Source organism: Oncorhynchus gorbuscha, unplaced genomic scaffold (assembly GCF_021184085.1).
Source record: "Oncorhynchus gorbuscha isolate QuinsamMale2020 ecotype Even-year unplaced genomic scaffold, OgorEven_v1.0 Un_scaffold_5462, whole genome shotgun sequence".
In the NCBI taxonomy this organism is placed as follows: domain Eukaryota; kingdom Metazoa; phylum Chordata; class Actinopteri; order Salmoniformes; family Salmonidae; genus Oncorhynchus; species Oncorhynchus gorbuscha.
The window spans coordinates 2,501-24,899 of NW_025749263.1; the positions used below are offsets into that span (position 1 = coordinate 2,501).

The 22,399-nt window shown below is 47.3% G+C and overlaps 1 protein-coding gene across 1 annotated transcript; it reads left to right on the forward strand.

Moving 5' to 3' along the window:
* Positions 1-10,941: 10,941 nt before the first annotated feature.
* LOC124029091 (RNA-binding protein 10-like) lies at positions 10,942-20,907 on the forward strand. The gene is made up of 4 exons (XM_046340929.1): positions 10,942-11,369; positions 11,459-11,519; positions 11,601-11,789; positions 20,810-20,907. Exons 1-4 carry the CDS (start codon positions 11,316-11,318, stop codon positions 20,905-20,907), a joined length of 402 nt encoding a protein of 133 aa, XP_046196885.1. The 5' UTR covers positions 10,942-11,315.
* The last annotated feature ends 1,492 nt before the right edge of the window (positions 20,908-22,399 follow it).

Here is a 22,399-nt window from a genome sequence, read left to right on the forward strand (position 1 = left end):
CTCCTCTCTTTCCCTCTCTTCTCTCCTCTCTTTCCCTCTCTTCTCTCTCTCTTTCCCTCTTTTCCCTCTCTTTCCTCTCTTCTTCTCTCCTCTCTTTCCCTCTCTTCTCTCCTCTCTTCTCCTCTCTTTCTATTTCTCTTTCCCTCTTCTTTCCCTCTCTTCTCTCCTCTCTTTTTCCTCTCTTCTTTCCCTCTCTTTCCTCTCTTCTCTCTTCTCTTTCCCTCTCTTCTCTAAATATTAAAAATAATATTTTATCCTCTCTTTCCCTCTCTTCTCTCCTCTCTTTCCCTCTCTTCTCTCCTCTCTTCTCCTAAATATGTGTAAATATCTAAAAATTTCCCTCTAATTCTCTCCTCTCTTTCCCTCTTCTCTCCTCTCTTTCCTCCCTAATCCTCTCCTAATAAATTTCCCTCTCTTCTCTCCCTCTCTTCTCCTCTCTTTCCCTCTCTTTCCCTCTTCTCTCCTCTCTTTCCCTCTCTTCTCTCCTCTCTTTCCCTCTCTTCTCTCCTCTCTTTCCCTCTCTTCTCTCCTCTCTTTCCCTCTCTTCTCTCCTCTTTTCCTCTTTTCTCCTCTCTTTAAAAATTTCTCCTCTCTTTTCCCTCTCTTCTCTCCTCTCTTTCCCTCTCTTCTCTCCTCTCTTCTCCTCTCTTTCCCTCTCTTTTTCCCTCTCTTCTCTCCTCTCTTTCCCTCTTCTCTCCCTCTCTTTCCTCTCTTCTCCCCTCTCTTTCCCTCTCTTCTCTCCTCTCTTCTCCTCTCTTTCCCTATCTTCTCTCTCTCTTTCCTCTCTTCTGTCCTCTCTTTCCCTCTCTTCTCTCCCTCTTTCCCTCTTCTCTCCTCTCTTTTCCTCTCTTTCCCTCTCTTTCCCTCTCTTTACCTCTTTCCCTCTCTTCTCTCCTCTCTTTCCCTCTCTTCTCTCCTCTCTTTCCCTCTCTTTCCTCTCTTCTCTCCTCTCTTTCCCTCTCTTCTCTCCTCTCTTTCCCTCTCTTCTCTCCTCTCTTTCCCTCTCTTCTCCCCTCTCTTTCCCTCTCTTCTCTCCCCTCTTTCCCTCTCTTCTCTCCTCTCTTTCCCTCTTCTCTCCTCTCTTTCCCTCTCTTCTCTCCTCTCTTCTCCTCTCTTTCCCTCTCTTTCCCTCTTCTCTCCTCTCTTTCCCTCCCATTTCTCCTCTCTTTCCCTCTCTTCTCTCCTCTCTTTCCCTCTCTTCTCTCCTCTCTTTCCCTCTCTTCTCTCCTCTCTTTCCCTCTCTTCTCTCCTCTCTTTCCCTCTTCTCTCCTCTCTTTCCCTCTTCTCTCCTCTCTTTCCCTCTTTTCTCTCTTTCCCTCTCTTCTCTCCTCTCTTCTCTCCTCTCTCTCTTCTCTCCTCTCTTTCCCTCTTCTCTCCTCTCTTTCCCTCTCTTCTCTCCTCTCTTTCCCTCTCTTCTCCCCTCTCTTTCCCTCTCTTCTCTCCTCTCTTCTCCTCTCTTTCCCTCTCTTCTCTCCTCTCTTTCCCTCTCTTCTCTCCTCTCTTTCCCTCTCTTCTCTCCTCTCTTCTCCTCTCTTTCCCTCTCTTTCCCTCTCTTCTCTCCTCTCTTTCCCTCTTCTCTCCTCTCTTTCCCTCTCTTCTCTCCTCTCTTCTCTCCTCTCTTCTCCTCTCTTTCCCTCTCTTTCCCTCTATTCTCTCCTCTCTTTCCTCTCTTCTCTCTCCTCTCTTTCCCTCTTCTCTCCTCTCTTTCCCTCTATTCTCTCCTCTCTTCTCCTCTCTTTCTCTTTCCCTCTTCTCTCCTCTCTTTCCCTCTCTTCTCTCCTCTCTTTCCCTCTCTTCTCCCCTCTCTTTCCCTCTCTTCTCTCCTCTCTTTCCCTCTCTTCTCCCTCTCTTCTCTTCTCTCTCTTTCCCCTCTTCTCTCCTCTCTTTTCCCTCTCTTTCCCTCTCTTTCCCTCTCTTTCCCTCTCTTCTCCTCTCTTTCTCTTTTCCCTCTTTCCCCTCTCTTTCCCCCTCTTCTCTCCCTCTCTTTCCCCCTCTTCTCTCCTCTCTTTCCCTCTCTTCTCTCCTCTCTTTCCTCTCTTCTCTCCTCTCTTTCCTCTCTTCTCTCCTCTCTTTCCCTCTTCTCTCCTCTCTTTCCCTCTCTTCTCTCCTCTCTTTCCCTCTCTTCTCTCCTCTCTTTCCCTCTCTTCTCTCCTCTCTTCTCCTCTCTTTCCCTCTCTTTCCCTCTTCTCTCCTCTCTTTCCCTCTCTTCTCTCCTCTCTTTCCCTCTCTTCTTTCCTCTCTTTCCCTCTCTTCTCTCCTCTCTTTCCCTCTTTTCTCCTCTCTTTCCCTCTCTTCTCTCCTCTCTTTCCCTCTCTTCTCTCCTCTCTTCTCCTCTCTTTCCCTCTCTTTCCCTCTCTTCTCTCCTCTCTTTCCCTCTTCTCTCCTCTCTTTCCCTCTCTTCTCTCCTCTCTTTCCCTCTCTTTCCCTCTCTTCTCTCCTCTCTTTGCCTCTCTTCTCCCCTCTCTTTCCCTCTTTTCTCCTCTCTTTCCCTCTCTTTCCCTCTCTTCTCTCCTCTCTTTCCCTCTCTTCTCTCCTCTCTTTCCCTCTTTTCTCCTCTCTTTCCCTCTCTTCTCTCCTCTCTTTCCCTCTCTTCTCTCCTCTCTTCTCCTCTCTTTCCCTCTCTTTCCCTCTCTTCTCTCCTCTCTTTCCCTCTTCTCTCCTCTCTTTCCCTCTCTTCTCCCCTCTCTTTCCCTCTCTTCTCTCCTCTCTTCTCCTCTCTTTCCCTCTCTTCTCTCCTCTCTTAAAAATATCTTCCTCTCCTCTCTTTCCCTCTCTTCTCTCCCCTCTTTCCCTCTCTTCTCTCCTCTCTTCTCCTCTCTTTCCCTCTCTTTCCCTCTCTTCTCTCCTCTCTTTCCCTCTCTTCTCTCCTCTCTTTCCCTCTCTTTCCCTCTCTTCTCTCCTCTCTTTCCCTCTCTTCTCTCCTCTCTTTCCCTCTCTTCTCTCCTCTCTTTCCCTCTCTTCTCTCCTCTCTTTCCCTCTCTTCTCTCCCCTCTTTCCCTCTCTTCTCTCCTCTCTTTCCTCTTTTCTCCTCTCTTTCCCTCTCTTCTTCTCTCTTCTCCTCTCTTTCCCTCTCTTTCCCTCTTCTCTCTTCTTTCCCTCTCTTTCTCCTCTCTTTCCCTCTCTTCTCTCCTCTCTTTCCCTCTCTTCTCTCCTCTCTTTCCCTCTCTTCTCTCCTTCTCTTTCCTCTCTTTCTCCCTCTTTCCCTCTTCTCTCCTCTCTTTCTCTTCTCTTCTCTTTCCCTCTTCTCTCCCTCTCTTCTCTTCTCTCCTCTCTTCTCTCTCTTTCTCCTCTCTTCTCTCCTCTCTTTCCCTCTTCTCTTCTCTTTCCCTCTCTTTCTCCTCTCTTTCCCTCTCTTTCCCTCTCTTTCCCTCTCTTCTCTCCTCTCTTCTCTCTCTTTCCCTTCTTCTCTCTCTCTTTCCCCTCTCTTCTCTCCTCTCTTTCCCTCTCTTCTCTCCTCTCTTCTCTCTCTTTCCCTCTTTCCCTCTTCTCTCCTCTCTTTCCCTCTTCTCTCCTCTCTTTCCCTCTCTTCTCTCCTCTCTTCTCTCCTCTCTTCTCCTCTCTTTCCTCTCTTTCCCTCTATTCTCTCCTCTCTTTCCCTCTTCTCTCCTCTCTTTCCCTCTCTTCTCCTCTCTTTCCCTCTATTCTCTCCTCTCTTCTCCTCTCTTTCCCTCTCTTTCCCTCTTCTCTCCTCTCTTTCCCTCTCTTCTCTCCTCTCTTTCCCCCTCTTCTCTCCTCTCTTTCCCTCTCTTCTCTCCTCTCTTCTCCTCTCTCCCTCTCTTTCCCTCTATTCTCTCCTCTCTTTCCCTCTTTCTCCTCTCTTTCCCTCTCTTCTCTCCTCTCTTTCCCTCTCTTCTCTCCCCTCTTCTCCTCTCTTTCCCTTCTTTCCCTCTTCTTCTCTCTTTCTCTTTCCCTCTCTTTCTCTTCTCTCTTCTTTCTCTCTTCTCTCCTCTCTTTCCTCTCTTCTCTCTCTTTCCTCTTTTCTCCTCTCTTCTCTTTCCCTCTCTTTTCTCTCTTTCCCTCTCTTCTCTCTCTCTCTTCTCTTTCCCTCTCTTTCCCTCTCTTCTCTCTCTTCCTCTTTCCCTCTCTTTCTCTCTTCTCCCCTCTCTCTTTCCCTCTTTCTCTCTCCTCCCTCTCTTTCCTCTCTTCTCTCCCTCTTTCCCTCTCTTCTTTCTCTTCTCTCCCTCTTTCCCTCTCTTCTCTCCTCTCTTCTCCTCTCTTTCCCTCTTTCCTCTCTCTTCCTCTCTTCTCTCTTCTCTCTCTTCTTCCTCTCTCTTTCCTCTCTTTTCCCTCTCTCTCCTCTCTTTCCTCTCTTCTCTCCTCTCTTTCCCTCTCTTCTCTCCTCTCTTTCCCTCTCTTCTCCCCTCTCTTTCCCTCTTTTCCCTCTTTCTTCTCTCCTCTCTTTCCCTTCTCTTCTCTTTCCCTCTCTTTCCTCTTCTCCTCTCTTTCCCTCTCTTTCCCTCTTCTCTCCTCTCTTTCCCTCTTCTCTCCTCTCTTTCCCTCTCTTCTCTCCTCTCTTTCCCTCTCTTTCTCCTCTCTTCTCTCTCTCTCCTTCTTTCCCTCTCTTCTCTCCTCTCTTTCCCTCTTCTCTCCTCTCTTTCCCTCTTCTCTCCTCTCTTTCCCCTTCTCTTTCCCTCTTCTTCCTCTCTTCTCTCCTCTTTCCTCTCTTCTCCTCTCTTTCCCTCTTCTCTCCTCTCTTTCCCTCTCTTCTCTCTTCTCTCCTCTCTCTTTCTTTCCTCTCTTTCTCTCCTCTCTTTCTCTCTTCTCTTCTCTTTTTCCCTCTCTTCTCTCCTCTCTTTCCCTCTCTCCTCTCTTCTCTCTCTTCTCTCCCCTTCTCTCCTCTCTTTCCTCTTCTCTCCTCTCTTTCCCTCTCTTCTCTCCTCTCTTCTCTCCTCTCTTCTCCTCTCTTTCCCTCTCTTTCCCTCTATTCTCTCCTCTCTTTCCCTCTTCTCTCCTCTCTTTCCCTCTCTTCTCTCCTCTCTTTCCCTCTATTCTCTCCTCTCTTCTCCTCTCTTTCCCTCTCTTTCCCTCTTCTCTCCTCTCTTTCCCTCTCTTCTCTCCTCTCTTTCCCTCTCTTCTCTCCTCTCTTTCCCTCTCTTCTCGCCTCTCTTTCCCTCTCTTCTCTCCTCTCTTTCCCTCTTCTCTTCTCTCTTTCCCTCTTCTCTCCTCTCTTTCCCTCTCTTCTCTCCTCTCTTTCCCTCTCTTCTCTCCTCTCTTCTCCTCTCTTTCCCTCTCTTTCCCTCTTCTCTCCTCTCTTTCCCCCTCTTCTCTCCTCTCTTTCCCCTCTTCTCTCCTCTCTTTCCCTCTCTTCTCTCCTCTCTTTCCCTCTCTTCTCTCCTCTCTTTCCCTCTTCTCTCCTCTCTTTCCCTCTTCTCTCCTCTCTTTCCCTCTCTTCTCTCCTCTCTTTCCCTCTCTTCTCTCCTCTCTTTCCCTCTCTTCTCTCCTCTCTTCTCCTCTCTTTCCCTCTCTTTCCCTCTTCTCTCCTCTCTTTCCCTCTCTTCTCTCCTCTCTTTCCCTCTCTTCTTTCCTCTCTTTCCCTCTCTTCTCTCCTCTCTTTCCCTCTTTTCTCCTCTCTTTCCCTCTCTTCTCTCCTCTCTTTCCCTCTCTTCTCTCCTCTCTTCTCCTCTCTTTCCCTCTCTTTCCCTCTCTTCTCTCCTCTCTTTCCCTCTTCTCTCCTCTCTTTCCCTCTCTTCTCTCCTCTCTTTCCCTCTCTTTCCCTCTCTTCTCTCCTCTCTTTCCCTCTCTTCTCCCCTCTCTTTCCCTCTTTTCTCCTCTCTTTCCCTCTCTTTCCCTCTCTTCTCTCCTCTCTTTCCCTCTCTTCTCTCCTCTCTTTCCCTCTTTTCTCCTCTCTTTCCTCTCTTTTCTCCTCTCTTTCCCTCTCTTCTCTCCCTCTCTTTCCCTCTCTTCTCTCCTCTCTTTCTCCTCTCTTCTCTTTCCCTCTCTTTCCCTCTCTCTCTCTCTCTTTCCCTCTCTTCTCCCCTCTCTTTCCCTCTCTTCTCTCCTCTCTTCTCCTCTCTTTCCCTCTCTTCTCTCCTCTCTTTCCCTCTCTTCTCTCCTCTCTTTCCCTCTCTTCTCTCCCCTCTTTCCCTCTCTTCTCTCCTCTCTTCTCCTCTCTTTCCCTCTCTTTCCCTCTCTTCTCTCCTCTCTTTCCCTCTCTTCTCTCCTCTCTTTCCCTCTCTTCTCTCCTCTCTTTCCCTCTCTTTCCCTCTCTTCTCTCCTCTCTTTCCCTCTCTTCTCTCCTCTCTTTCCCTCTCTTCTCCCTCTCTTTCCCTCTCTTCTCTCCTCTCTTTCCCTCTTCTCTCCTCTCTTTCCCTCTTCTCTCCTCTCTTTCCTCTCCCTCTTCTCTCCTCTCTTCCCTCCCTTCTCTCCCTCTCTTTCCTCTCTTCTCTCCTCTCTTTCCCTCTCTTCTCTCCTCTCTTTCCCTCTCTTCTCTCCTCTCTTTCCTCTCTTCTCTCCTCTCTTTCCCTCTCTTCTCTCCTCTCTTTCCCTCTCTTCTCTCCTCTCTTTCCCTCTTCTCTCCTTTCTTTCCCTCTTCTCTCCTCTCTTTCCCTCTTCTCTCCTCTCTTTCCCTCTCTTCTCTCCTCTCTTCTCTCCTCTCTTTCCCTCTCTTCTCTCCTCTCTTTCTCTTCTCTCTTCTCCCTCTCTTCTCTCCTCTCTTTCTCCTCTCTTCTCCTCTCTTTCCCTCTCTTTCCCTCTCTCTCTCTCTCTCTTCTCCTCTCTTTCCTCTCTTCTCTCCTCTCTTTCCCTCTTCTTCTCTCCCTCTCTTTCCCTCTCTTCTCTTCTCTTCTCCCTCTCTTCCTCTCTTTCCCTCTCTTCTCTCCTCTCTTCCCTCTTCTCTCCTCTCTTTCCTCTCTTTCTCTCTCTCTCTCTCCTCTCTTCTCCTCTCTTTCCCTCTCTCTCTTTTCTTCTCCTCTCTTTCCCTCTTCTCTCCTCTCTTTCCCTCTCTTCTCTCCTCTCTTTCCCTCTCTTCTCTCCTCTCTTCTCCTCTCTTTCCCTCTCTTTCCCTCTTCTCTCCTCTCTTTCCCCTCCTCTCTTCTCTCTCTTCTCTTTCTTTTCCTCTCTTCTCTCCTCTCTTTCCCTCTCTTCTCTCCTCTCTTTCCCTCTCTTCTCTCCTCTCTTTCCCTCTTCTCTTCTCTCTTTCCCCTCTTCTCTCCTCTCTTTCCCTCTCTCTCTCTCCTCTCTTCTCTTCTCTCCTCTCTTCTCCTCTCTTTCCTCCTCTCTTTCCCCTCTTCTTTCCTCTCTTTCCCCCTCTTCTCTCCTCTCTTTCCTCTTCTCTTCTCTCCTCTCTCTCTCCTCTCTTTCCCTCTCTTCTTCCTCTCTTTCCCTCTTCTCTCCTCTCTTTTCTTCTTCTCTCCCTCTCTTTCCCTCTCTTCTCTCCTCTCTTTCCCTCTCTTCTCTCTCTCTTTCTCTCTCTCTCCTCTCTTCTCCTCCTCTCTTCTCCTCTCTTTCCCTCTCTTTCTCTTCTCTTTCCTCTCTTTCTCTCTCTTCTCCTCTCTTCTCTTTCCCTCTCTTTCCCTCTCTTTCTCTCTCTCTCTCTTCCCTCTCTTCTCTCCTCTCTTTCCCTCTTCTTCTCCTCTCTTTCCCTCTCTTCTCTCCTCTCTTTCCCTCTCCCTCTCTTCTCTCTTCTATCCTCTCTTTCCCTCTCTTTCCCTCTCTTCTCTCCTCTCTTTCCTCTCTTCTCTCCTCTCTTTCCTCTCTCTTCTTTCCCTCTCTTTCCTCTCTTCTCTCCTCTCTTTCTCTTTTCTCCTCTCTTTCCCTCTCTTCTCCTCTCTTTTCTCCTCTCTTCTCTCCTCTCTTCTCCTCTCTTTCTCTCCCTCTCTTCTCCTCTCTTCTTCCTCTCTTTCCCTCTTCTCTCCTCTCTTTCCCTCTCTTTCTCCTCTCTTCTCTCTCTCTCTTTCCCTCTCTTCTCCCTCTCTTCCCTCTCTCCTCTCTTTCTTCCTCTCTTTCCCTCTCTTCTCTCCTCTCTTTCCCTCTCTTCTCTCCTCTCTTCTCTCTCTTCCCTCTCCTCTCTTCTTTCCCTCTTCTCTCCTCTCTTTCTCCTCTCTTCTCTCTCTCTCTTTCCCCTCTTCTCTCCTCTCTTTCCCTCTTCTTCTCTCCTCTTTCCTCTCTTTCTCTCTCTTCTCTCCTCTCTTTCCCTCTTTCCCTCTCCTCTCTTTCCCTCTCTTCTCTCCTCTCTTTCCTCTCTTCTCTCCTCTCTTTCCCTCTCTTTCTCCTCTCTTTCCCTCTCTTCTCTCCTCTCTTTCCTCTCTCTTCTCTCCTCTCTTTCCCTCTCTTCTCTCTCCCTCTCTTTCCCTCTCTTCTCTCTCTTCTCTTTCCCTCTCTTTCCCTCTCTTCTCTCCTCTCTTTCCCTCTCTTCTCTCCTCTCTTTCCCTCTCTTCTCTCCTCTCTTCTCCTCTCTTTCCCTCTCTTCTCTTCTCTCCTCCTTTCCCTCTCTTCTCTCCTCTCTTCTCTCTCTCTCTTTCCCTCTCTTTCCCTCTCTCCTCTCTTTCCCTCTCTTCTCTCCTCTCTTTCTCCTCTCTTTCCCTCTTTCCCCTCTTTCCCTCTCTTCTCTCCTCTCTTTCCCTCTTCTCTCCTCTCTTTCCTCTCTTTCCCTCTCTTCTCTCTCTCTTTCCTCTCTCTTTCCTCTCTTCCTCTCTTCTCCTCTCTCTTTCCCTCTCTTCTCTCCTCTCTTTCTCTCCTCTCTTCTTCTTCCTCTCTTTCCCTCTCTTCTCTCCTCTCTTTCCCTCTTTCTCCCTCTCTTTCCCTCTCTTCTCTCCTCTCTTTCCCTCTTCTCTCCTCTCTTTCCCTCTCTTCTCTCTCCTCTCTTTCCCTCTCTTTCCCTCTCTTCTTCTCCTCTCTTTCCCTCTCTTTCCCTCTCTTTCCCTCTCTTCTCTCCTCTCTTTCCTCTCCCTCTCTTCTCCCTCTCTTCTTCTCTCTCTCTTCTCCCTCTCTTCTCTCTTCTCTCTCTTTTCCTCTCTCTCTCCTCCTCTTTCCCCTCTTCTCTCCTCTCTTTCCCTCTTCTCTCCTCTCTTTCCCTCTCTTCTCTCCTCTCTTCTCCTCTCTTCTTCTCCTCTCTTTCCCTCTCTCCTCTTCCCTCTCTTTCCCTCTTCTCTCCTCTCTTTCCCTCTCTTCTCTCCTCTCTTTCCCTCTCTTCTCTCCTCTCTTTCCTCTCTTCTCTCTCTCTTCTCCTCTCTTTTCTCTTTCCCTCTTCTCTCCTCTCTTTCCCTCTTCTCTCCTCTCTTTCCCTCTCTTCTCTCCTCTCTTTCCTCTCTTTCTCTCTCTCTCTTTCCCTCTCTTTCCCTCTCTTTCCCTCTCTTCCTCTCTTTCTCTCCTCTTCTTTCCCTCTTCTCTCCTCTCTTTCCTCTCTTTCTCCTCTCTTCTCTTTCCTCTCTTTCCCTCTCTTTCCCTCTCTTCTCTCCTCTCTTTCCCTCTCTTTCCCTCTCTATTCTCTCTCTTTCTCTCTCTCCCTCTTCCCTCTCTTCTCCTCTCTTTCCCTCTTCTCTCCTCTCTTTTCCTCTCTTCTCTCCTCTCTTCTCCTCTCTTTCTCCTCTCTTTCCCTCTCCCTCTCTTTCCCTCTCTTCTCTCCTCTCTTTCCCTCTCTTCTCTTCTCTTTCCCTCTCTTTTCTCCTTTCTCTTCTCTCCTCTCTTCTCCCTCTCTTCTCTCTCTTTCTCCTCTCTTTCCCTCTATTCTCTCCTCTCTTTCCCTCTCTTCTCTTTCCCTCTCTTTCCCTCTTCTCTCCTCTCTTTCCCTCTCTTCTCTCCTCTCTTTCTTTCCTCTCTTTCTCCTCTCTTTCCCTCTTCTCTCCTCTCTTTCCCTCTCTTCTCTCCCTCTTTCCCTCTCTTCTCTCCTCTCTTTCCCTCTTCTCTCCTCTCTTTCTCCTCTCTTCTCTCCTCTCTTTCCCTCTCTTCTCTCCTCTCTTTCCTCTCTTCTCCTCTCTCTTTCCCTCTTCTCTCCTCTCTTTCCCTCTCTTCTCTTTCCCTCTCTCCCTCTCTCCCTCTCTCCTCTCTTTCCCTCTCTTCTCTCCTCGCTTTCCTCTTCTCTCCTCTCTTTCCCTTCTCTCCTCTCTTTCCCTCTCTTCTCTCCTCTCTTTCCCTCTCTTTCTCCTCTCTTCTCCTCTCTCCCTCTCTTTCCCTCTCTTCTCTCCTCTCTTTCCCTCTTTCTCCTCTCTTTCCTCTCTTCTCTCCTCTCTTTCCCTCTCTTCTCCCTCTCTTTCCCTCTCTTCTCTCCTCTCTTTCCCTCTCTTCTCTCTCTCTTCCTCTCTTTCTCCTCTCTTTCCCTCTCTTCTCTCCTCTCTTCTCTCTCTCTTTTCCCTCTCTTTCCCTCTCTTCTCTCCTCTCTTTCCCTCTCTTCTCTCCTCTCTTTCCTCTCTTCTCTCCTCTCTTTCCCTCTCTCTCCTCTCTTTCCCTCTCTTCTCTCTCTCTTTCCCTCTTTCTCCTCTCTTTCCCTCTCTTCTCTCCTCTCTTTCCCTCTCTTCTCTCCTCTCTTTCCCTCTCTTCTCTCCTCTCTTTCCCTCTCTTCTCTTCTCTCTTTCCCTCTCTTCTCTCCTCTCTTTCCCTCTTCTCTCCTCTCTTTCCCTCTCTTCTCTCCTCTCTTTCCCTCTCTTCTCTCCTCTCTTTCCCTCTTTTCTCCTCTCTTTCCCTCTTCTCTCCTCTCTTTCCCTCTCTTCTCTCCTCTCTTTCCCTCTCTTCTCTCCTCTCTTTCCTCTTTTCTCCTCTCTTTCCCTCTCTTCTCTCCTCTCTTTCCCTCTCTTCTCTCCTCTCTTTCCTCTCTTCTCTCCTCTCTTTCTCTCTTTCCCTCTCTTTCTCTCTTTCTCCTCTCTTTCCCTCTCTTCTCTCCTCTCTTTCCCTCTTCTCTCCTCTCTTTCCCTCTTCTCTCCTCTCTTTCCCTCTTCTCTCCTCTCTTTCCCTCTTCTCTCCTCTCTTTCCCTCTCTTTCCCTCTCTTCTCTCCTCTCTTTCCCTCTCTTCTCTCCTCTCTTCTCCTCTCTTTCCCTCTCTTTCCCTCTCTTCTCTCCTCTCTTTCCCTCTTCTCTCCTCTCTTTCCCACTCTCTCTCAATTCAATTCAATGGACTTTATTGGCATGGGAAACATCTCTCACTCATTCTGCCCTCTTGTGAGTGGGCTCCTCTCTCTCTAGAATGTGAACCACTTATCTATGATAATCATTCTTTGTTTCTCTCTTTGTCTCGTTCTCCCTCTCTGTCTCCCTCTCTCTTGGTCTTCTCTGTCTATCTTTCTCTTTGTCTCTCCTTCTCTCCCTCTCTCTCTCGCTCTCTCTGCCTGTCTCTTTCTCTCTCTCTCTTTCAGAGGGTTTTGTCTATCCTAGGCCAGAGGGTGTCTATGCACTACAGTGACCCTAAACCACGCGCCAACGAGGACTGGCTCTGTAACAAGGTACAACAGCTAACAACCTCACTGTGTGGCTTCTCATCTTTTTCATCAATTCTCCCTAGTACTGATCGCCTCTGTTGCTGTTCTAACAGTGTGGGGTTCAGAACTTCAAGAGGAGAGAGAAGTGCTTTAAATGTGGTGTTCCTAAATCAGGTAAACATGTGATACCTAAACCCTATGATAAACATAGACAGGTGTGTTCTGGGATATCCGACTGTGTTTTTTACCCTTTAGAGGCAGAGCTGAAACTGCCCCAGCTGAGGGAGTTACCCCTGGGTGTGCATCAGAAGGACGGCTTATTGCCCCTCCCTGCTCTCTACCAGCCAGCTGCTACCACCTCTACTGCCGTCACCACTCCCAGGGCTGGGGGCAGGGCTGGGGCAGGAGGAGCTGACACACAGCAGGCTGAGGTGGCCAATGACAGTAAGTCTCTCTCTCAAGTCAATTTAAATTGAAGGGGCATGGGAAACATATGTTAACATTGCCAAAGCAAGTGAAGTAGATAATAAACACTAAACAACTACACTCACAAAAATGCCAAAATAATAAAGACATTTCAAATGTCATATTATGTATACAGTGGAAGTTGGAAGTTTACATTTAGGTTGGAGTCATTAAAACTAGTTTACATTTAGGTTGGAGTCATTAAAACTCGTTTACATTTAGGTTGGAGTCATTAAAACTAGTTTACATTTAGGTTGGAGTCATTAAAACTCGTTTACATTTAGGTTGGAGTCATTAAAACTAGTTTACATTTAGGTTGGAGTCATTAAAACTCGTTTACATTTAGGTTGGAGTCATTAAAACTAGTTTACATTTAGGTTGGAGTCATTAAAACTAGTTTACATTTAGGTTGGAGTCATTAAAACTCGTTTACATTTAGGTTGGAGTCATTAAAACTCGTTTACATTTAGGTTGGAGTCATTAAAACTAGTTTATATACACTTAGGTTGGAGTCATTAAAACTAGTTTACATACATTTAGGTTGGAGTCATTAAAACTAGTTTATATACACTTAGGTTGGAGTCATTAAAACTAGTTTATATACATTTAGGTTGGAGTCATTAAAACTAGTTTACATACATTTAGGTTGGAGTCATTAAAACTCATTTACATACATTTAGGTTGGAGTCATTAAAACTCGTTTACATACATTTAGGTTGGAGTCATTAAAACTAGTTTATATACACTTAGGTTGGAGTCATTAAAACTAGTTTACATACATTTAGGTTGGAGTCATTAAAACTAGTTTACATACACTTAGGTTGGAGTCATTAAAACTAGTTTACATACATTTAGGTTGGAGTCATTAAAACTAGTTTTTCAACCACTCCACAAATGTCTTGTTAACAAACTATAGTTTTGGAAAGTCAGTTAGGACATCTACTTTGTGTATGACACAAGTCATTTTCCAACAATTGTTAACAGACAGATTATTTCACTTATAATTCACTGTATCACAATTCCAGTGGGTCAGAAGTTTACATACACTAAGTTGACTGTGCCTTTAAACAGCTTGGAAAAATCCAGGAAATGATGTCATGGCTTTAGAAGCTTCTGATTGGCTAATTGACATAATTTGAGTCAATTGGAGGTGTACCTGTGGATGTATTTCAATACCTACCTTCAAAATGAGTGCCTCTTTGCTTGACATCATGGAAAATCCAAAGAAATCAGCCAAGACCTCCGAAAAGATTGTAGACCTCATGTCTGGTTCATCCTTGGGAGCAATTTCCAAACGCCTGAAGGTACCACGTTCATCTGTACAAACAATAGTACGTGTTATGCAGGTGAATGAGGACCCAAAAGCGACTTGGCGAAAACAGAGTCTTTAATCCAGTAAAGTAAATATACAATCATAAAGCACAATTCCACTCGTAATGACGAGAACAGACTGGAGACTCGATCATGAACTGCAGGTTGCCTCGGGAAGGCACTTGAACGTAGCAGACTCAGACACCTGCTCACCACGCAGCATCTGAGGGAAACACGACACGACAGGGCGATACACAGACACAGCACGGTGAACAATAGACAAGGATCCGACAGGGCAGAAACGGAAAACAAGGGGAGAAATAGGGACTCTAATCAGGGAAAAAGATAGGGAACAGGTGTGGGAAGACTAAATGATTGATTAGGGGAATAGGAACAGCTGGGAGCAGGAACGGAACGATAGAGAGAAGAGAGAGAGGAAGGGAGAGAGAAAAAGGGGAACGCACCTAAAAAGACCAGCAGGGGGAAAACGAACAGAGGAAAAGCAAAATGACAAGACAATATAAGACAAAACATGACAGTACCCCCCACTCACCGGCGCCTCCTGGCGCACTCGAGAGGAATCCTGGCGGCAACGGAGGAAATCATCAATAAGTGAACGGTCCAGCACGTCCCGAGACGGAACCCAACTCCTCTCCTCAGGACCGTAACCCTCCCAATCCACTAAGTATTGGTGACCCGTCCCGAGAACGCATGTCCATGATCCTACGTACCTTGTAAATAGGTGCGCTCTCGACAAGGACGGGAGGGGGAGGGAAGACGAACGGGGGTGCGAAGAAAGGGCTTGACACAGGAGACATGGAAGACAGGATGGACGCGACGAAGATGTCGCGGAAGAAGCAGTCGCACAGCGACAGGATTGACGACCTGGGAGACACGGAACGGACCAATGAACCGCGGAGTCAACTTACGAGAAGCTGTCGTAAGAGGAAGGTTGCGAGTGGAAAGCACACTCTCTGGCCGCAACAATACCTTGGACTCTTAATCCTACGTTTATTGGCGGCTCTCACAGTCTGTGCCCTGTAACGGCAAAGTGCAGACCTCACCCTCCTCCAGGTGCGCTCACAACGTTGGACAAACGCTTGAGGCGGAGGGAACGCTGGACTCGGCAAGCTGGGATGAGAACAGAGGAGGCTGGTAACCCAGACTACTCTGAAACGGAGATAACCCGGTAGCAGACGAAGGAAGCGAGTTGTGAGCGTATTCTGCCCAGGGGAGCTGTTCTGCCCAAGACGCAGGGTTTCTGAAAGAAAGGCTGCGTAGTATGCGACCAATCGTCTGATTGGCCCTCTCTGCTTGACCGTTAGACTGGGGATAAAACCCGGAAGAGAGACTGACGGACGCACCAATCAAACGACAGAACTCCCTCCAAAACTGTGACGTGGTGCGGGCCTCTGTCTGAAACGGCGTCTAACGGGAGGCCATGAATTCTGAACACATTCTCGATGATGATTTGTGCCGTCTCCTTAGCGGAAGGAAGTTTAGCGAGGGGAATGAAATGTGCCGCCTTAGAGAACCTATCGACAACCGTAAGAATCACAGTCTTCCCCGCAGACAAAGGCAGACCGGTAATGAAGTCTAGGGCGATGTGAGACCATGGTCGAGAAGGAATGGGGAGCGGTCTGAGACGACCGGCAGGAGGAGAGTTACCTGACTTAGTCTGCGCGCAGTCCGAACAAGCAGCGCGTGTCACGCTCCTGAGTCGGCCACCAAAAGCGCTGGCGAATAGACGCAAGAGTGCCTCGAACACCGGGATGACCAGCTAACTTGGCAGAGTGAGCCCACTGAAGAACAGCCAAACGAGTGGAAACAGGAACGAAAAGAAGGTTACTAGGACAAGCGCGCGGCGACGCAGTGTGCGTGAGTGCTTGCTTAACCTGTCTTTCAATTCCCCAGACTGTCAACCCGACAACACGCCCATAAGGAAGAATCCCCTCGGGATCAGTAGAAGCCACAGAAGAACTAAAAGACGGGATAAGGCATCAGGCTTGGTGTTCTTGCTACCCGGACGGTAAGAAATCACAAACTCGAAACGAGCGAAAAACAACGCCCAACGAGCTTGACGAGCATTAAGTCGTTTGGCAGAACGGATGTACTCAAGGTTCTTATGGTCTGTCCAAACGACAAAGGAACGGTCGACCCCTCCAACCACTGTCGCCATTCGCCTAGGGCTAAGCGGATGGCGAGCAGTTGTGATTACCCACATCATAGTTGCGTTCAGATGGCGACAGGCGATGAGAAAAATAAGCGCAAGGATGAACCTTATCGTCAGACTGGAAGCTGGGATAGAATGGCTCCCACGCCTACCTCTGAAGCGTCAACCTCGACAATGAATTGTCTAGTGACGTCAGGAGTAACGAGGATAGGAGCGGACGTAAAACGTTCTTTTAGAAGATCAAAAGCTCCCTGGGCGGAACCGGACCACTTAAAACACGTCTTGACAGAAGTAAGAGCTGTGAGAGGGCAGCAACTTGACCGAAATTACGAATGAAACGCCGATAGAAATTAGCGAAACCTAGAAAGCGCTGCAACTCGACACGTGACCTTGGAACGGGCCAATCATTGACAGCTTGGACCTTAGCGGGAATCCATCTGAATGCCTTCAGCGGAAATAACGGAACCGAGAAAAGTAACGGAGGAGACATGAAAAGAGCACTTCTCAGCCTTCACGTAGAGACAATTCTCTAAAAGGCGCTGTAGAACACGTCGAACGTGCTGAACATGAATCTCGAGTGACGGTGAAAAAATCAGGATATCGTCAAGATAGACAAAAACAAAGATGTTCAGCATGTCTCTCAGAACATCATTAACTAATGCCTGAAAAACAGCTGGCGCATTGGCGAGACCAAACGGCAGAACCCGGTACTCAAAATGCCCTAACGGAGTGTTAAACGCCGTTTTCCACTCGTCCCCCTCTCTGATGCGCACGAGATGGTAAGCGTTACGAAGGTCCAACTTAGTAAAGCACCTGGCTCCCTGCAGAATCTCGAAGGCTGATGACATAAGGGGAAGCGGATAACGATTCTTAACCGTTATGTCATTCAGCCCTCGATAATCCACGCAGGGGCGCAGAGTACCGTCCTTCTTAACAAAAAAAAACCCCGCCCCGGCCGGAGAGGAAGAAGGCACTATGGTACCGGCGTCAAGAGACACAGACAAATAATCCTCGAGAGCCTTACGTTCGGGAGCCGACAGAGAGTATAGTCTACCCCGAGGAGGAGTGGTCCCCGGAAGGAGATCAATACTACAATCATACGACCGGTGAGGAGGAAGGGAGTTGGCTCGGGACCGACTGAAGACCGTGCGCAGATCATGATATTCCTCCGGCACTCCTGTCAAATCGCCAGGTTCCTCCTGAGAAGTGGGGACAGAAGAAACGGGAGGGATGGCAGACATTAAACACTTCACATGACAAGAAACGTTCCAGGATAGGATAGAATTACTAGACCAATTAATAGAAGGATTATGACATACTAGCCAGGGATGACCCAAAACAACAGGTGTAAAAGGTGAACGAAAAATCAAAAAAGAAATAGTCTCACTGTGGTTACCAGATACTGTGAGGGTTAAAGGTAGTGTCTCAAATCTGATACTGGGAAGATGACTACCATCTAAGGCGAACATGGGCGTAGGCTTGTCTAACTTTCTGAAAGGAATGTCATGTTTCCGAGCCCATGCTTCGTCCATGAAACAACCCTCAGCCCCAGAGTCTATCAAGGCACTGCATGTAGCACCCGAACCGGTCCAGCGTAGATGGACCGACAAAGTAGTACAGGATCTAGATGGAGAGACCTGAGTAGTAGCGCTCACCAGTAGCCCTCCGCTTACTGATGAGCTCTGGCTTTTACTGGACATGAATTAACAAAATGTCCAGCAAGTCCGCAATAGAGGCACAGGCGGTTGGTGATCCTCCGTTCCCTCTCCTTAGTCGAGATGCGAATACCTCCCAGCTGCATGGGCTCAGTCTCTGAGCCAGAGGAGGAGATGGTTGCGATGCGGAGCAGGAAACACCGTTGACGCGAGCTCTCTACCACGAGCCTGGTGACGAAGATCTACCCGTCGTTCTATGCGGATGGCAAGAGCAATCAAAGAGTCCACACTTGAAGGAACCTCCCGGGAGAGAATCTCATCTTTAACCACTGCGTGGAGTCCCTCCAGAAAACGAGGCGAGCAGCGCCGGCTCGTTCCACTCACTAGAGGCAGCAGTGCGAAACTCAATAGAGTAATCCGTTATGGATCGATCTGGCAAAGCCAGGGCCTAAGCCTCCCTACCAAAAACTGAATGGTCAAATCGATCTCCTCTTTAAAGTTCTGGTAATTAGAGCAATCAGCCCTTGCCTCCCAGATAGCTGTGCCCCTCCCGAGCCCGGCCAGTAAGGAGTGAAAACGTAAGCAACCCGGCTCTCTCTCAAAAATCACACGAAATCAAATCAAATCAAATCAAATTTTATTTGTTCTGGTTAGCAGATGTTAAGCAATCAGCGAAATGCTTGTGCTTCTAGTTCCCAATGCAGTGATAACCAACAAGTAATCTAACTAACAATTCCAAAAAAACTACTGTCTTATACACAGTGTAAGGGGATAAGGAACATGTACATAAGGATATATGAATGAGTGATGGTACAGAGCAGCCGAGTACAGTATATACATATGAGATGAGTGTGTAGACAAAGTAAACAAAGTGGCATAGTTAAAGTATAGTGATACATGTGTTACATAAGGATGCAGATGTTGTAACACAGTATATCACACTGGGTGAGAAAGGAAAGCGGCACTCCGTGGGCTGCCCGGAGTAGCAAGGTGGGTTATTAACCCTAGGTTCCGGAGGCTCGGCAGGCCAGGAAGTAACAGGTGGCACGAGACGAAGACTCTGGAACTGTCCAGAGAGGTCGGAAACCTGAGCGGCCAGGTTCTCCACGGCATGGCGAGCAGCAGACAATTCCTGCTCGTGTCTGCCGAGCATGGCTCCTTGGATCTCGACGGCAGTGTTACGGCGTCTGTAGTCGCTGGGTCCATTCTTTGGTCGGATCCTTCTGTTATGCAGGTGAATGAGGACCCAAAAGCGACTTGGCGAAAACAGAGTCTTTAATCCAGTAAAGTAAATATACAATCATAAAGCACAATTCCACTCGTAATGACGAGAACAGACTGGAGACTCGATCATGAACTGCAGGTTGCCTCAGGAAGGCACTTGAACGTAGCAGACTCAGACACCTGCTCACCACGCAGCATCTGAGGGAAACACGACACGACAGGGCGATACACAGACACAGCACGGTGAACAATAGACAAGGATCCGACAGGGCAGAAACGGAAAACAAGGGGAGAAATAGGGACTCTAATCAGGGAAAAGATAGGGAACAGGTGTCGGAAGACTAAATGATTGATTAGGGAATAGGAACAGCTGGGAGCAGGAACGGAACGATAGAGAGAAGAGAGAGAGGAAGGGAGAGAGAAAAAGGGGAACGAACCTAAAAAGACCAGCAGGGGGAAAACGAACAGAGGGAAAAGCAAAATGACAAGACAATATAAGACAAAACATGACAGTACGCAAGTATAAACACCATGGGACTACGCAGCTGTCATACCTCTCAGGAAGAAGATGTGTTCTGTCTCCTAGAGATGAACGTACTTTGGTGCGAAAAGTGCAAATCAATCCGAGAACAACAGCAAAGGACCTTGTGAAGATGCTGGAGGAAACAGGTACAAAAGTATCTATATCCACAGTAAAACTAGTCCTATATCGACATAACCTGAAAGGCCGCTCAGCAAGGAAGAAGCCACTGCTCCAAAACCGCCATTAAAAAGCCAGACTACGGTTTGCAACTGCACGTGGGGACAAAGATCGTACCTCTGGTCTGATGAAACAAAAATAGAACTGTTTGGCCATAATGACCATCATTATGTTTGGAGGAAAAAGGGGGATGCTTGCAAGCCAAAGAACGCCATCCCAACCGTGAAGCACGGGGGTGGCAGCATCTTGTTGTGGGGGTGCTTTGCTGCAGGAGGGACTGGTGCACTTCACAAAATAGATGGCATCATGAAGCAATATCTCAAGACATCAGTTAAAGCTTGGCTGCAAATGGGTCTTCCAAATGGACAATGACCCCAAGCATACTTGCAAAGTTGTGGCAAAATGGCTTGAGGCCAACAGTCAAAGTATTGGAGTGGCCATCACAAAGATTTATTGTCACGATCGTCGTAAGAAGAGGACCAAAGCGCAGCGTGGTGTGAACACAAAGTGAACAAAACAAGAAATGAACAACGACCGTGAAGCTATATACCAAATGTGCTGACACAAACACTACACATAGACAATCACACACAATGACAAAACAGGCTACCTAAATATGGTTCCCAATCAGAGACAACGACTAACACCTGCCTCTGATTGAGAACCATATCAGGCCAAACACAGAAACAGACAAACTAGACACACAACATAGAATGCCCATCCAGCTCACGTCGTGACCAACACTAAAACAAGGAAAACGCAAAAGAACTATGGTCAGAATGTGACATTTATGATGAAAACATCCTAAACATTGATTCTATACCTCGTTTGACATGTTTCTACGAACTGTAATATGACTTTTCGTCTGAACTTTCGCCTGGACCGAGTGCCCGCGCGTCGTGAGTTTGGATTTGTGTACTAAACGCGCAAACAAAAAGGAGGTATTTGGACGTAAATTATGAACTTTATCGAACAAAACAAACATTTATTGTGGAACTGGGATTCCTGGGGAGTGCATTCTGATGAAGATCATCAAAGGTAAGTGAATATTTATAACGCTATTTCTGAATTCTGTTGACTCCAACATGGAGGATATATGTATTTGTTGCCTGAGCACCGTACTCAGATTATTGCATAGTGTGCTTTTTCATAAAGTTTTTAAAAATCTGACACAGCGGTTGCATTAAGGAGAAGTTTATCTAAAGTTCCATGTATAACACTTGTATCTTTTATCAATGTTTATTATGAGTATTTCTGTAAATTGATGTGGCTCTCTGCAAAATCACCGGATGTTTTTGGCGGCAAAACATTGCTGAACATAACATGCCAATGTAAACTAAGATTTTGGATATAAATATGAACTTTATCGAACAAAACATACATGTATTGTGTAACATGAAGCCCTATGAGTGTCATCTGATGAAGATCATCAAAGGTTAGTGATTAATTTTCTCTCTATTTCTGCTTTTTGTGTCTCTTCTCTTTGGCTGGAAAAATTGCTGTGTTTTTCTGTTGACTTGGTACTGACCTAACATAATCAGTTGGTGTGCTTTCGTCGTAAGCGTTCCTGAAAGTGGACACTGTGGTGGGATTAACAATAAGTTGTTGTTTGAATTTGGCGTCCTGCACTTTCACTGGCTGTTGTCAAGTCGATCCCGTTAACCGGATCTCAGCCGATCTCAGCCGTAAGAAGTTAACACAAACCAAATGTGGAATAAATCTAGGAATATGAATACTGTCTGAAGGGACTGTACCTGTCTCTTTCATTTACCTTCTCTCCCCCCTCGCTCTCAACCAATCTCTCCAGCTCTGATCCCAAGGAACCTGGGTCCCCATACTTCTCAGACTCCATCCTGTTTCCTTGCTCTGTCTCCTAATGTTCTCTCTCTACCTCCCTCCCTCCCCCATCCCGCCCTTCATCTCCTCCTCTCTCCAGCTCTGATCCTGAGGAACCTGGGTCCCCATACCTCCCTGGAGTCCATCCTGTCCCTCTGGCTCCCTTCGCTACTCTGTCGCCTTCTAATGTTCGACTGATCAAAGATAAACAGACACAACTCAACCGGGCTTCGCTTTCCTACAGCTGTCTACTATAGTGGTGAGGAGATACCTACAGCTGTCTACTATAGTGGTGAGGAGATACCAACAGCTGTCTACTATAGTGGTGAGGAGATACCAGCTGTCTACTATAGTGGTGAGGAGATACCTACAGATGTCTACTATAGTGGTGAGGAGATACCTACAACTCTACTATAGTGGTGAGGAGATACCAACAACTCTACTATAGTGGTGAGGAGATACCTACAACTCTACTATAGTGGTGAGGAGATACCTACAGCTATCTACTATAGTGGTGAGGAGATACCAACAACTCTACTATAGTGGTGAGGAGATACCTACAGCTGTCTACTATAGTGGTGAGGAGATACCTACAGCTGTCTACTATAGTGGTGAGGAGATACCTACAGCTGTCTACTATAGTGGTGAGGAGATACCTACAGCTGTCTACTATAGTGGTGAGGAGATACCTACAGCTGTCTACTATAGTGGTGAGGAGATACCAACAACTCTACTATAGTGGTGAGGAGATACCTACAGCTGTCTACTATAGTGGTGAGGAGATACCTACAGCTGTCTTCTATAGTGGTGAGGAGATACCAACAACTCTACTATAGTGGTGAGGAGATACCTACAACTCTACTATAGTGGTGAGGAGATACCTACAGCTATCTACTATAGTGGTGAGGAGATACCAACAACTCTACTATAGTGGTGAGGAGATACCTACAGCTGTCTACTGTAGTGGTGAGGAGATACCTACAGCTGTCTACTATAGTGGTGAGGAGATACCTACAGCTGTCTACTATAGTGGTGAGGAGATACCAACAACACTACTATAGTGGTGAGGAGATACCAACAACACTACTATAGTGGTGAGGAGATACCAACAACTCTACTATATTGGTGAGGAGATACCTACAGCTGTCTACTATAGTGGCGAGGAGATACCTACAGCTGTCTACTATAGTGGTGAGGAGATACCAACAACTCTACTATAGTGGTGAGGAGATACCTACAGCTGTCTACTATAGTGGTGAGGAGATACATACAGCTGTAGTGGTGAGGAGATACCTACAGCTGTCTACTACAGTGGTGAGGAGATACCTACAGCTGTAGTGGTGAGGAGATACCTACAACTGTCTACTCAGAGCTGTGTGTGTTGCAGGAAGCATCTCAGCTTCTCCAGATCCTCCAGGCCTTACAGCCAGCTCTCTCTATAGATGGGAAGGTCATCGCCGTGGAGTTCGCCAAAGGATCCAAACGGTAAACACACACGTCATGTTCTTCCGTCCTCGTGACGGACCTAAAATTAATTTCCGTACGACATCCTATTTCCTGTAACGCTAAGCTTAAAATAGCCTTTTTGTCCTCATTGTTCTCCACCTTGGCGAATTTCCCTTGTTTTATTGTCCTTGTGGGGAGATTTGGGGATTTTAGGATAGAATAACCAACAGATGCTTTCAGAAAG

Bases quoted from the DNA above. Each gene is read 5' to 3' on its own strand.
- LOC124029091 (XM_046340929.1), top strand. From the start codon at position 11,316: ATGCACTACAGTGACCCTAAACCACGCGCCAACGAGGACTGGCTCTGT. The intron at 11,370-11,458 runs GTACAACAGCTA...CTGTTCTAACAG, and splicing joins AGGACTGGCTCTGTAACAAG to TGTGGGGTTCAGAACTTCAA. The intron at 11,520-11,600 runs GTAAACATGTGA...TTTACCCTTTAG, and splicing joins ATGTGGTGTTCCTAAATCAG to AGGCAGAGCTGAAACTGCCC.